The sequence below is a fragment of the Hemiscyllium ocellatum genome, chromosome 6 (assembly GCF_020745735.1).
Source record: "Hemiscyllium ocellatum isolate sHemOce1 chromosome 6, sHemOce1.pat.X.cur, whole genome shotgun sequence".
Taxonomy (NCBI): Eukaryota; Metazoa; Chordata; class Chondrichthyes; order Orectolobiformes; family Hemiscylliidae; genus Hemiscyllium; species Hemiscyllium ocellatum.
Window position 1 is genome coordinate 88,140,522 of NC_083406.1, and position 12,119 is coordinate 88,152,640.

Genomic DNA, 12,119 nt, shown 5'->3' on the forward strand with positions numbered 1-12,119 from the left:
TGTGCTATTAATAAATTCCATTACAATTATAAAATTACGTACCTCCATGTCTGGTGCATGCTCCCAACAAATTCACCACATTCAAATGATGTCCGATATGAATCAAGATCTTTAGTTCTGACATTAAAGCTTTGTATTCACTGGCTGTTGCCCCCTCTGGGAAGAAAATAATCTTAAATCATTTAAAACACCAGAATAAGAATATTTAGTTTGGTCATTTTCAAAATCCTGCAGGTAAAAGCAAAGTAGTGATGGTTTTAATTGTCCTCTATAGATATGCAAATACTAATGCAAATATGAAACATACACATAAAGAACTGGAAAGATATTGTAACTATCATCAATACTAATGGCATTTAACAATTGCTATTTTCCCATTCTTCGATTTCCTGTCCATAAATGGACAAACTTCATTTAGGAATACACAGGGGCCTAAATTGCACAGAGATTCTGCTGGTAATTCCCAGAAAAACATTTGTACTCTAGATATTTGTTGTTACTGAGAGGATCCTGGTTTTCTTGTAAAGGCACAACTTCCATCCATCCACTGCAAGATAGATGATGGTCGGGAAGCAAAAGGGCACTTAGCAAAAGCGTTGCTGGAGGCTCTCCAGGTTTAACTGTTGTAAATTGCAAACTGAAGGACTTGAGGCCAACATATTTTTGCAGCAGAATCTCAAACACATTCAGACACTTAACTAAGAAGGTATTTATTCCTTAAATGGCAAAAAAGCAAACGTGTTCAATATTTGTCAATTCTTTTTTATTATCGCAATCAATATCACTATCTAATATGATCAGAATCACATTACCTTTCAGCATTTTAATAGCAACAGTCTTGCACGTGGATGATTTATGAATACCAAAAGCAGAAGCTTCCACAACCTTCCCAAAAGCCCCACGACCAAGAGTTTTACCTGTTGATCAAGACAATCAAAGACAAACAGGTAATAAAATAAATATTCAAATAAAGTTATTCCTATCCTTTCTAGAATTTACAAAGCAATAATCAGGCTCAGAACATTTGCATAATAGTTCAGCTAAACACTGGCATTCCAGTGACAGAGTGATATTTGCATGGTCCTCTTCTTGAAATATAGATACTGTAACAGAAATCTTGATATATTGTCTATGAAGCAATGCTTTCATCAGATCTCCAAAAAAGATTTTCCTATCATGAATGAAAATATTTAAGTATCCATATTGTTGATTTTTAATTTTTATTGGCTCCTGTAGAGAAACACTGATCAGCTTCAGTTCCAATTAAGAAGGAGGACAATGCCAAAGCAAAGTCTATCAGTCAGCTTCGTAAAGACCAATGGTCTCAGATTCTAAAGTGTGAAAAAAGAAAAAATTTTTGAATGGTTCTGTTATACTTTGACCATGAGTCAAAGTATACCTCCAACCTATAGGCTAGAAACATTTAATATCAAGAAGATCAAAACACACTTTAGCTATAGGTTCATTCATTAGCAAACATTGAACATAACAAGGTTTCAGGCAAGTGATTAAGTCAGTGCTACTGCACTCTACCCTGAGTGAATCTCAACAAACACTGATGTTAGGAATGTATTTGCAGCAGTTCTAGTCTAATAAATGGATAATGCCTTCTCTTTGAAAGACAGCAGAATATTAACTTATTGAATTAAGAGGAAATAATTATCAGAGGGCTAAAATTTGTCAGTGCATCTCCACTGTAACTTTGGGGTAATGGAAAGACAGAGAAATTATTTGAGATACAGATTCAGGAGATCTTTTATCAATTCTTTTTATATGTAGGGTCACGATAATGAGGGGACAGGGAACCAAGTTGAACTGCTCACAATGTGAATTCCAATGATCTCAATACTACGGAAAGCTGGGAACATCTTCAGAGGCCAGGACAGAGCATGTTTTGAAGAGTACCGGCTTCTGTCTGGCTGAACTGGCTAATCATGCAATACCTTACTTGCTGCCCATAGCCCAGTTAAGGAGCAGGGAATCAGTAGCACAAACACGCTGAGTACTTATTTTTAAAAAAATCCTTGGAGCTAAGAATTGAAATTTCATTCTGAATTTAACAAACTGTCGGCTCTTGATGACAGTGAAAACTTAAGTCAAAGCCAATGTGGTTTTATTGACTCCAATTTATTCATCTTCTGCACACTCTGCTTTGTTTCTGTAACATGTAGTCACAGGGAACAACCATGATTCTCACCCAAACAAACAGAATACGGTTCTGTTATCAATTTAACCTACAACTTAAGCTTCCTGTCTTAAAATACATGAAGGAACTAACTTTGTTTTGACAAGGAAAACAGTTCAAAGTACTGCTGACTTCAATTAAACATATATCTGATTGAGATATGCAATGCAAGTCCTAGGTTCAATTATCTTTTTACTGTGTTAACTGGTTCTAACCAAGGAAACAACTGGATACAGTGCTCTTGGATTACAAGGGAAAAGTCAGCAATGACTCCCACTCACTATGATTATTCAGAACAAGATCTACTGAAATTACATCTTGCACCATCAGGCCTGGGTGGGAGTATACTGCAGAATCTACAGACTGCTGTACAGAGTGGGTCTTTCTGGATTTTTCACATAGTTCCTATATTGCAAGTCCACCACTAAAAATATTCGAGGAGAAAGTGAGGACTGCAGATGCTGGAGATCAGAGCTGAAAATGTGTTGCTGGAAAAGCGCAGCAGGTCAGACAGCATCCAAGGAGCAGGAGAAACGACGTTTCGGGCATGAGCGCTTCTTAAGGAATGAGGAAAGTGTGTCCAGCAGACTAAAATAAAAGGTAGGGAGGAGGGATTTGGGGGAGGGGTGTTGGAAATGCGATAGGTGGAAGGAGGTCAAGGTGAGGGTGATAGGCCGGAGTGGGGGTGGGGGCGGAGAGGTCAGGAAGTAGATTGCAGGTGAGGAAGGCGGTGCAGATTTCGAGGGATTTGACTGAGACAAGGTGGGGGGAAGGGAAATGAGGAAACTGGAGAAATCTGAGTTCATCCCTTGTGGTTGGAGGGTTCCTCGGTGAAAGATGAGGCGCTCTTCCTCCAGCAGTCGTGTTGCTATGGTCTGGTGATGGAGGAGTCCAATTCTCAATTCCTTCGTCTCCGCCGCATCTGCTCCCAGGAGGACCAGTTCCAATACCGTACAACCCAGATGGCCTCCTTCTTCAAAGACTGCAATTTCCCCCCAGACGTGATCGACAATGCCCTCCACCACATCTCCTCCACTTCCCGCTCCTCCGCCCTTGAACCACGCCCCTCCAATTGCCACCAGGACAGAACCCCACTGGTTCTCACCTACCACCCCACCAACCTCCATATGCATCGTATCATCCGTCGTCATTTCCGCCACCTCCAAACGGACCCCACCACCAGGGATATATTTCCCTCCCCTCCCCTATCAGCGTTCCGAAAAGACCACTCCCTCCGTCACTCCCTCGTCAGGTCCACACCCCCACCAACCCAACCTCCACTCCTGGCACCTTCCCCTGCAACCGCAAGAAATGCAAAACTTGCGCTCACACCTCCCCCCTTACTTCCCTCCAAGGCCCCAAGGGATCCTTCCAATTCCGCTACAAATTCACCTGCACCTCCACACACGTCATTTACTGCGTCTGCTGCACACGATGTGGCCTCCTCTATATTGGGGAGACAGGCCACCTACTTGCAGAATGTTTCAGAGAATACCTCTGGGACACCCGGATCAACCAACTCAACCACCCTGTGGCTCAACACTTCAACTCCCCCTCCCACTCCACCAAGGACATGCAGGTCCTTGGACTCCTCCATCGCCAGACCATAGCAACATGACGGCTGGAGGAAGAGTGCCTCATCTTCCGCCTAGGAACCCTCCAACCACAAGGGATGAACTCAGATTTCTCCAGTTTCCTCATTTCCCCTCCCCTCACCTTGTCTCAGTCAAATCTCTTGAACTCAGCACTGCCTTCCTAACCTGCAATCTTCTTCCTGACCTCTCCGCCCCCACCCCCACTCCGGCCTATCACCCTCACCTTGACCTCCTTCCACCTATCGCATTTCCAACGCCCCTCCCCCAAGTCCCTCCTCCCTACCTTTTATCTTAGCCTGCTGGACACACTCTCCTCATTCCCGAAGAAGCACTCATGCCCGAAACGTCGATTCTCCTGTTCCTTGGATGCTGCCTGACCTGCTGCGCTTTTCCAGCAACACATTTTCAGCCTTTACCACTAAAAATAGCCATCACAATTTTGCCCCTATGACTCACTTTGATCCAAATCTGCCCTGCCCTGCCCAGAAGACCATAGAAATTACCATAACTATGGGACTGCTGGGAATACACAAGGTGGTCTACATTTGGGAAGAGATCTGTAGTAGGGAAAATACTAAAATCTATTAGAAAGGATGTGAGTACTGGATATTTAGAAAATAATTTTCTGTTTGGACAGAATCAATATGGAATTATGAAAATAATATCGTGTTTGAGATTTTTGAGGATGTTGTGGTGACTTTGGTTTTTAAAAGACTTTTGATAAAGTCCCACATAGGTTGATAGAGAAATGGAAGTGCATGGCAGCAAGGGGATTAAATTAGCATAGGCAAAATTAGCATAGACTGAGGATTGGTTAACAGCAGAGAACAATCTATATTAATGATTTGGATTTGGAGGTCAATTTGTAATATTTCCAAATTTGCAGATGATATAAAACTTGGTGAAAATGTTAGTTCTGAGGAGTTTGCTAAGATGCTTCAAGAGGATTTAAATAAGTTAAATGTGGGAACAGGAGCATAGCAGTTGGAACATAGTGTGGATATCTTTGAAGCTATTTCTGAAATAGTGAAAGATTGGAAAATGTTGACGTCATTGTTCATAAATCATTGAAAATCAGCATGCAGGTGTAGCAAGAAATTTGGAAGGTAATCAGTCTGTTGGTCTTTATCACAAGTGGTTTTAAGTACAGGAGTAAAGAAGTAATCTTTCAATTAAACAGAACATTAGTGTGACTATGCCTGAAATATTATGTTCAATGTGGTCCCCTTGCCTCAGGAAGGATATACTTTTCATTAAGGAGTGTGGTGGAGGTTCACCTGACTGAGAGGGATGGAGAAGAGTTATATTGAAATGTTAACTCTGTTCCTCCCTCCACAGATGCTGCCAGAACTGCTGAGTTTCTCCAGCATTTTCTCCCTTTATTTCAGATCTCATTCATCCACAGTACTTTGGGTTGGAGGGGTTATCCTATATGGAGAGATCGTAGAAACTGAACCTGTATTCTGTGGAGTTCAGAAGAAAGAAAGTGATTGCATAGAAACATAATTTTTCTTTTAACAGGAATAGACATAGTAGATGCAGAGAACATTTCCCCTGGCTATACCTGGTAACAGGGGCTAGAATCGGGGAACACAGTATCTGAAAAAAAGACAACCTGTTTAGGCCTGAGGTGTGGGGACAATTAGGTAAAAGTGAGGACTGCAAACACTGGAAACCAGAGTTCAGATTAGAGTGGTGATGGAAAAGCACAGCAGGTCAGGCAGCATCCGAGGAGCAGGATAATTGACGTTTCGGGCAAAAGCCCTTCAGGAAGGGGAGGGAAGTGTCAGAGATGGTCCAGGTGAATTTACAGTCGGGGTGGAATGTGTTGGTGAAGTTGATGAACTGCTCAACCTCCTTGCAGGAGCACTTTCCACCCTACCAACCTTCACATTAACTGCATCATTTGCTGACATTTCCACCACCTCCAAATGGTCCCCACCACCAGGGATATATTTCCCACCCCACCCCTTTCCGCTTTCCGCAAAGACCATTCCCTCCGTGACTACCTGGTCAGATCCATGCCCCCCAACAACCCACTCTCCTATCCTGGCACCTTCCCCTACCACCGCAGGAATTGCAAAACCTGTGCCCCCACCTCCTCCCTCACCTCCATCCAAGTCCCCAAAGGAGCCTTCCATATCCATCAAAGTTTCACCTGCACATCCACCAATATCATTTATTGTATCTGTTGCTCCCGATGCAGTCTCCTCTACATTGCGGAGACTGGACGCCTCCTCATAGAGCGCTTTAGGGAACATCTCTGGGACACCTACACCAATCAACTTCACTCTGTGGCCCAACATTTCAACTCCCCCTCTCACTCTGCCACCTGGTCCTGAGCCTCCTCCACTGCCGCTCCCTCACCACCCGATGCCTGAAGGAAGAACGCCTCATCTTCCGCCTTGGAACACTTCAACCCCAGGGCATCAATGTGGACTTCACCAGTTTCCTCATTTACCCTCCCCCCACCTTACCCCATTTCCAACCTTTCAGCTCAGCACTGTCCTCATGACTTGTCCCACCTGTCAATCTTCCTCCACACCTATCCACTCCACCCTCTCCTTTGACCTATCACCTCCATCCCCACCCCCATTCACTTATTGTACTCTTTTGCTACCTTCTCTCCAACCGCGCCCCTCCCCCACCCCCACCTTATCTCTCCATGTGGGAAGAACCTTTTACTCAGAGTGGCACATCTTTGGATTACTTTATCCCATAGGACCATCAAAGCTCAGACATTAACTAGTTTAAGTGAGAGGTTTTTAGATTTCTACTCACTGCTAACATCAAGGGATATGAAGCAATATGGGAATATGGGGACATTGATGTAGATGATTAGCCACAATTGAGCATGGCAGAGTAAGTTCAAGGGGCTGAATGGCCTACTCCTGTTGTGTTCCTACAACAGACACTGGCTAGGTTCTGAAATAGCTGAAAATGTGTTGCTGGTTAAAGCGCAGCAGGTCAGGCAGCATCCAAGGAACAGGAAATTCGACGTTTTCGGCATAAGCCCTTCATAGGTTCTGAATTACCGCTTTGAGTTGCTGCAATTTGACACACTGCCTTTTTTTCTACTGGGGCATTGTCTTTCTGATAACTACGAAGTTGTTAACAACACACAACTTTATGTGTATCACAGTTCCACAAAGCATCTGATTATAATCGGTCATGACAGTCAGTCAGCAGCTCATTTCTACATGACACAACCCCCACCCACCTGCTTATCTCTCAACCCCCCCTTACTCCACTATATTCCTGATGAAGGGCTTATGTACGAAACATCCACTCTCCGGCTCCTCGGATGCTGCCTGACCGGCTGTGCTTTTCCAGTGCCACACCTTTTGACTCTGACCCTCCAGCATCTGCAGTCTTCACCTTCTCTCACATCTCATGATTGCCCTGGTTGGGCACATTTTTGATGTGGTGCACTTATCATGGAGTTACAAAAAATGGACATTGATTTAAGCATACTGGGAAATGAAACTCAGTCTTGACCAAAGTGACTATTCGAATAAACATGCTACAGAATCCAGATAGGCTGCAGCTGCCAATAGTTTGCAACTAAACTGGTAGCTGGAAACCCTACAACACACAGCAGGATTTGGGTTTGAATGGAGGCAATGGACATCATCCTTAAGGCAATCGAGGTGTGCATCAGACATGGATATGCCACACACCCTTATTTAGAGGAGGCTATATGCACCCAGCATCTCCAGTAATGGACACTTAAAGACATCCTACCATCAACGCCCAACCTGGTTGTGTCTGGTCAATCAAGGTGGTTGAACCTGATTGATCTGTTAAAAGATACTCAAGACCCTCCTAAGAAGGTGCGATGACTTTAGAGTACAAGAATCATCGCAAAACCACACTCAGTGTGGTAACGAGAATAGATTAGATTGGATTCCCAACAGTATGGAAACAGGCCCTTTGGGCCAACAAGTCTACACCAACCCTCCGAAGAGTGACCCACCCAGACCCATTCCCCAACCCTATATTTACCCCTGACTAATGCACCTAACACTATGGGCAATTTATCATGGCCAATTCACTTGACCTGCACATCTTTGTGGGAGGAAACCGAAGCACCTGGAGGAAGCCCACGCAGACACGGGGAGAATGTGCAAACTCCACACAGCCATTCCCCCGAAGTGGGAATTGAACCCGGGTCCCTGTCGCTGTGAGGTAGTAGTGATAATCACTGAACCACTGTGCTGCCCCCTGGAATAACCATTGAAAGAGAAGACACCTCTGAAACTATCAGAAGAAGACCAGACAACATCACCATATGGAACCCAGCCAAGTTCTAGGGCGGTGGTATATGGTCATCCAAAGTTAAGTTAAAGCATAAGGTAGATTTGTCGTGTTTATCATTAGTTCATAGTGTATTCATTGTTCTATTATTAAATTTGTCAAATTAAAGAATATTATTGTTTTACTATTATGAAAAGTTGACTCACAGTTCTTTTGCTGGATAAAAAGTTCAAACACATCGTGTAGCAGGCGCAACATTGGATTCCAATAACAGAGGCTGAAAATCAATTCAGCATTGAGTACCACCAGGAATATTGTGGAACAGACCATAAGAATATTCAAGTTGCATATCTGGTGCCTGGACAGGTCAGTCAGATCTTTACAGTTAAAACCACCAAGGCTTGTGACAATTGTAGTGCCTTGCTTGATGATGGCACTTCTAAGAACAGAGTGTGAAGGAGGGGAGCATTCTTGAGCCACAGTTCCATGTTCATAACAAATAATCTCAATACTCAGAAGTTATAATAACCTATCAGTGGTACGTACCATCAGACAAGATATTATCAACTTCATCCTTTAAAAGAGTATCTTCAGATGCATTGAATTGCATACAGTCTTCAGCACAGAATCAGACGATTCTATTCAATTGGTCTAAACCCGCATTTATTCTGTGCACAAACCTCCTTTCATTCCAATTATATCTTTTCAACTTGCCCGATATCTAATTTCCTTTTTCTTATTTTTGTGCCCATTCCTTAAAATGTAGAAATGCTTTTACCAATTCCAAGGGACAGCAAGTTCCCTGTGTTTAATGCTTTTGTGTGTAAAAGAAATTCCTCTTCAATTCTGTATTCGATCTACTGGAGCTAAGTTTTTTTTGATGCACCCTTGTTCCAAACTCAGCCAAAAGTGAAGGCAGTTTTCCATGCTCATCAATTCAAAACCCTTTATAATTTTATGGAACTAGATGACTACAGAGAAAATAGTTCCATCCTGTTTAATTTTTACTGTTCATTTAAAGCTCCCTAGGTGGGAGACCAGCCAGGACAGCACTGAAATAGCTGAGTTTGGCAATGACAATAGCATTGTTGAGGATTTGTACCAGCAAAAGGCCTGAGGCAGCAACAGAATTGGGTGCTATTACATGTGTAAGCATGTGTTCACTGTTTTTCATACTTTTATGTTGGATCTGAACATAGTATCAGTTGACACTTTGAGATTGAGGCTGGAATTGAACATGAAGTTGAATGGCCTGCATTTATTCGTATGTGGCCTTTTAATGTGCTGATATGTGAATAAAATGTAGTGACATTTTGACTGATTTGTTGAGAAAATGAAATGTAGATGACTGTCACAAATTTTGAAACATATCATCATACCTTTTCCAAACAGTTACAATTTTGTGCACATACCTAGTTTCAGCCTGTCTCGAGGAAACTCCCATTTATTATCATCATAAGGAAGGTGTTCACATTGCTCATCGAGTGGTACTTCATCTGGGTCCATCATGATTGACAGGTAATCCGTTTTTATTTCTGCTGATCGCGGCTGGAAAATCAAAACATGAGAAATCACGTTCATGCAAGGTGGACATTTGTCCTGCAGATTTTTACTCATGCCAATACTCATCATCTTAATGGTTAGTAGTTGGAAAGAAAAACATTGTATCATTAAGCATTATGTCTGAAGTAACCTTCAGGGTTCAACAGACTACAACAAAACCACCAGTGTGATTCACTCAAAACTAAATGGCATCTTTCACTGGACTAATTAGCAGTAAATTATGTAGCCTGTCAAGAGTGTCTTGATTAAACAGCAGGCATTGACAAAATAATCATGCAGTGTTAGGGCTTATTTAACAAGAACAATAATAGAGTTATATCTTTTTCTGGAAACAAAATTGAAAGTGTTTTGAGTAAGGAAGTTAACCTTCTGCAGAATACTGTAAATGTTTGCTTTAGAATTATATCTATTAAAAATTAGCACATGATTATTTTTAGATAGCATTTTAATATTTATTTCAATTCAAGTTAATTTCAGAAGCTTTACCTAGTAGATACATTCTGAAAATATCTGCCTAATAAAGATCTTGTGTATTGCAGATAAAGGACACATTTTGTCCAACCTTTTTGTCTTGAACTCATCAGGATAATTTGTAGGAATACCAATGTTAAGGGAAACATTTATAATGTTTGGTTGGAGAATGCTAATGGGTTGGCAAACATACTCAGATTGGTAAAGACATTGTTATGGATAATGCACTTGATAGGTGACAAGTAGCAGTTGAATTTTAATCAGGCAGATTGACTGATTGGTCAGGTATTACTCTGGGAAATGCACCAGAGAATGGGCATCACCAATTTTGTTGAAATGAAACAGGTGCAGTGTGTACATGTTCATTCTGTCTGCAGGGAACATGGCCTTGTGTATGAACATGTATAGCTTCCCGACAGGTCTAAACAAGAATTATATCTTCTAAAGCCCAATTGCACCCTGCTGACCAGATAGAACTAATTGTATCACTTCTGCCTTTGGCTTTTTTAGATGGATCAATAATCAATTCTACAAAGAATTTCCGTTGTCCGTGAGGATCCATTTACACAAATTAGGGAAAATGTGAGGTAGACTGGATTGGTAGAGGATGAAATAGCCATGGTAGCTGCCAGTAAAGTGTGCATTCATGTGGAAGAAGTACTTATTATGGTCACAGTTGGGATTGACTTCCAGGGAATGAAAGTCCTTCTTGTTGACGGTTCTGATTGTTAATCAATGGAGTGTCTTTCCTGATGCCCTGAACTTGGTGGAATCCAGCCAGATGGAGGCAAAACCCACATTTAATAAGGACAGTTTAATTGACCAGCAAGATGCAGTAATCTGCAGTTGCTTCTGACTTGATATGAAGGTCAGCAGCTCATCCTTGGAAGGATCCAGGACTGAAGTCCAAGGTCACAGTGAGTATATGGAGAGTGTTCCTTAACATGGTATGAGGTGTTCAGTGTTGAGGAACAAATATCTGCACACCTAGCTTCATCCAGCACTGGCTCATGATCATCTCCAGGTAGTTCCATCTTCAAACACAAATCTACATTGAAGATTGGGTGTTTGATGCCCTTCTGCTCTCCTTTCCTCTGCATGCCCTCCCGAGGCCACTCTGTTCATCCTTTTGCTGCTTATGATCAGGGACCCAGAATTAGACTGCTCGCTCCTTTTGCCAACTGCAGCCTTCCTTCTAGGCAGATGGCTGCTTAATTGTTCTTGAAAGTCTTGACCCCTGTTCCTCTGCCCACCTCCCATTCTACCTGTCTTCTTTCTATTTTTCAACCCCTTGTTAATTACCCAGACCCTATTTTGGCCTGACTCATCAATAGAGCCAAGACTCTGTAGCGGTCATGACCGAGTCCTCACTCAACCCACCTGCTAGTAGGTTTCTATTGATTTTAAATGATGTGTTTGTATATTGTTGTCTGTGCTTTGGGCACTTTGACCAGTTTATATATTAACAATGCTTTATCCAAGCACTCTTGTCAGTGAGGAGCACAAAGGGGCACATAATTCTTTTTGATACTCAAATCAATTTTATTAACAAAGTATTCCATATTTAAAAAATCAGATCAGCATTTCTCAAATTCCCATAATATTTACTGTCTATCTAGCACAATGCATCTAAGAAAGGATATTACCTAAACAATCCACATGTCTGAGTTGGGCCATTTGAATCTCTTTTCTCTCTGGCATAGGGTTGGTACTCTTCCATGAAGGTGGGTCTCTCAGGGGTCAGGGCAAATCTTCTCTCTCTCTCTCTCTCTCTCTCTCTCTCTCTCTCTCTCTCTCTCTCTCTCTCTCTCTCTCTCTCTCTCTCTCTCTCTCTCTCTCTCTATTGCTGGGTTAGATTGAGTCTTTGCTGAGGGGCTGGTTTCCGTCTGTGTTCTTTTATTCCCTCATCCCTGAATGTTCTGTGCCTTTGGCCAATTGGGTCATGAGCTGTGTTCAAATCATCCAATGGGGTCACTGTTGCCATCTAAAGTGCATGTCTGCAGGCAATCAGAATATCACAACCTTTGGGCTGTTTTTGTCTGGTGTGC

At 42.3% G+C, this 12,119-nt stretch overlaps 1 protein-coding gene across 1 annotated transcript in view; it reads right to left on the reverse strand.

Annotated features, from left to right (window-relative positions):
* flt1 (fms related receptor tyrosine kinase 1) overlaps positions 1–12,119 on the reverse strand; it is a 202,745-nt gene that overhangs the window by 43,095 nt on the left and 147,531 nt on the right. The window contains exons 17-19 of the mRNA XM_060826118.1: positions 9,450–9,585; positions 813–917; positions 43–156 (exon numbers count right to left, since the gene is read on the reverse strand). Of these exons, the coding sequence (XP_060682101.1) occupies positions 43–156; positions 813–917; positions 9,450–9,585 (355 nt within the window). The remainder of the gene's footprint in view (positions 1–42; positions 157–812; positions 918–9,449; positions 9,586–12,119) is intronic.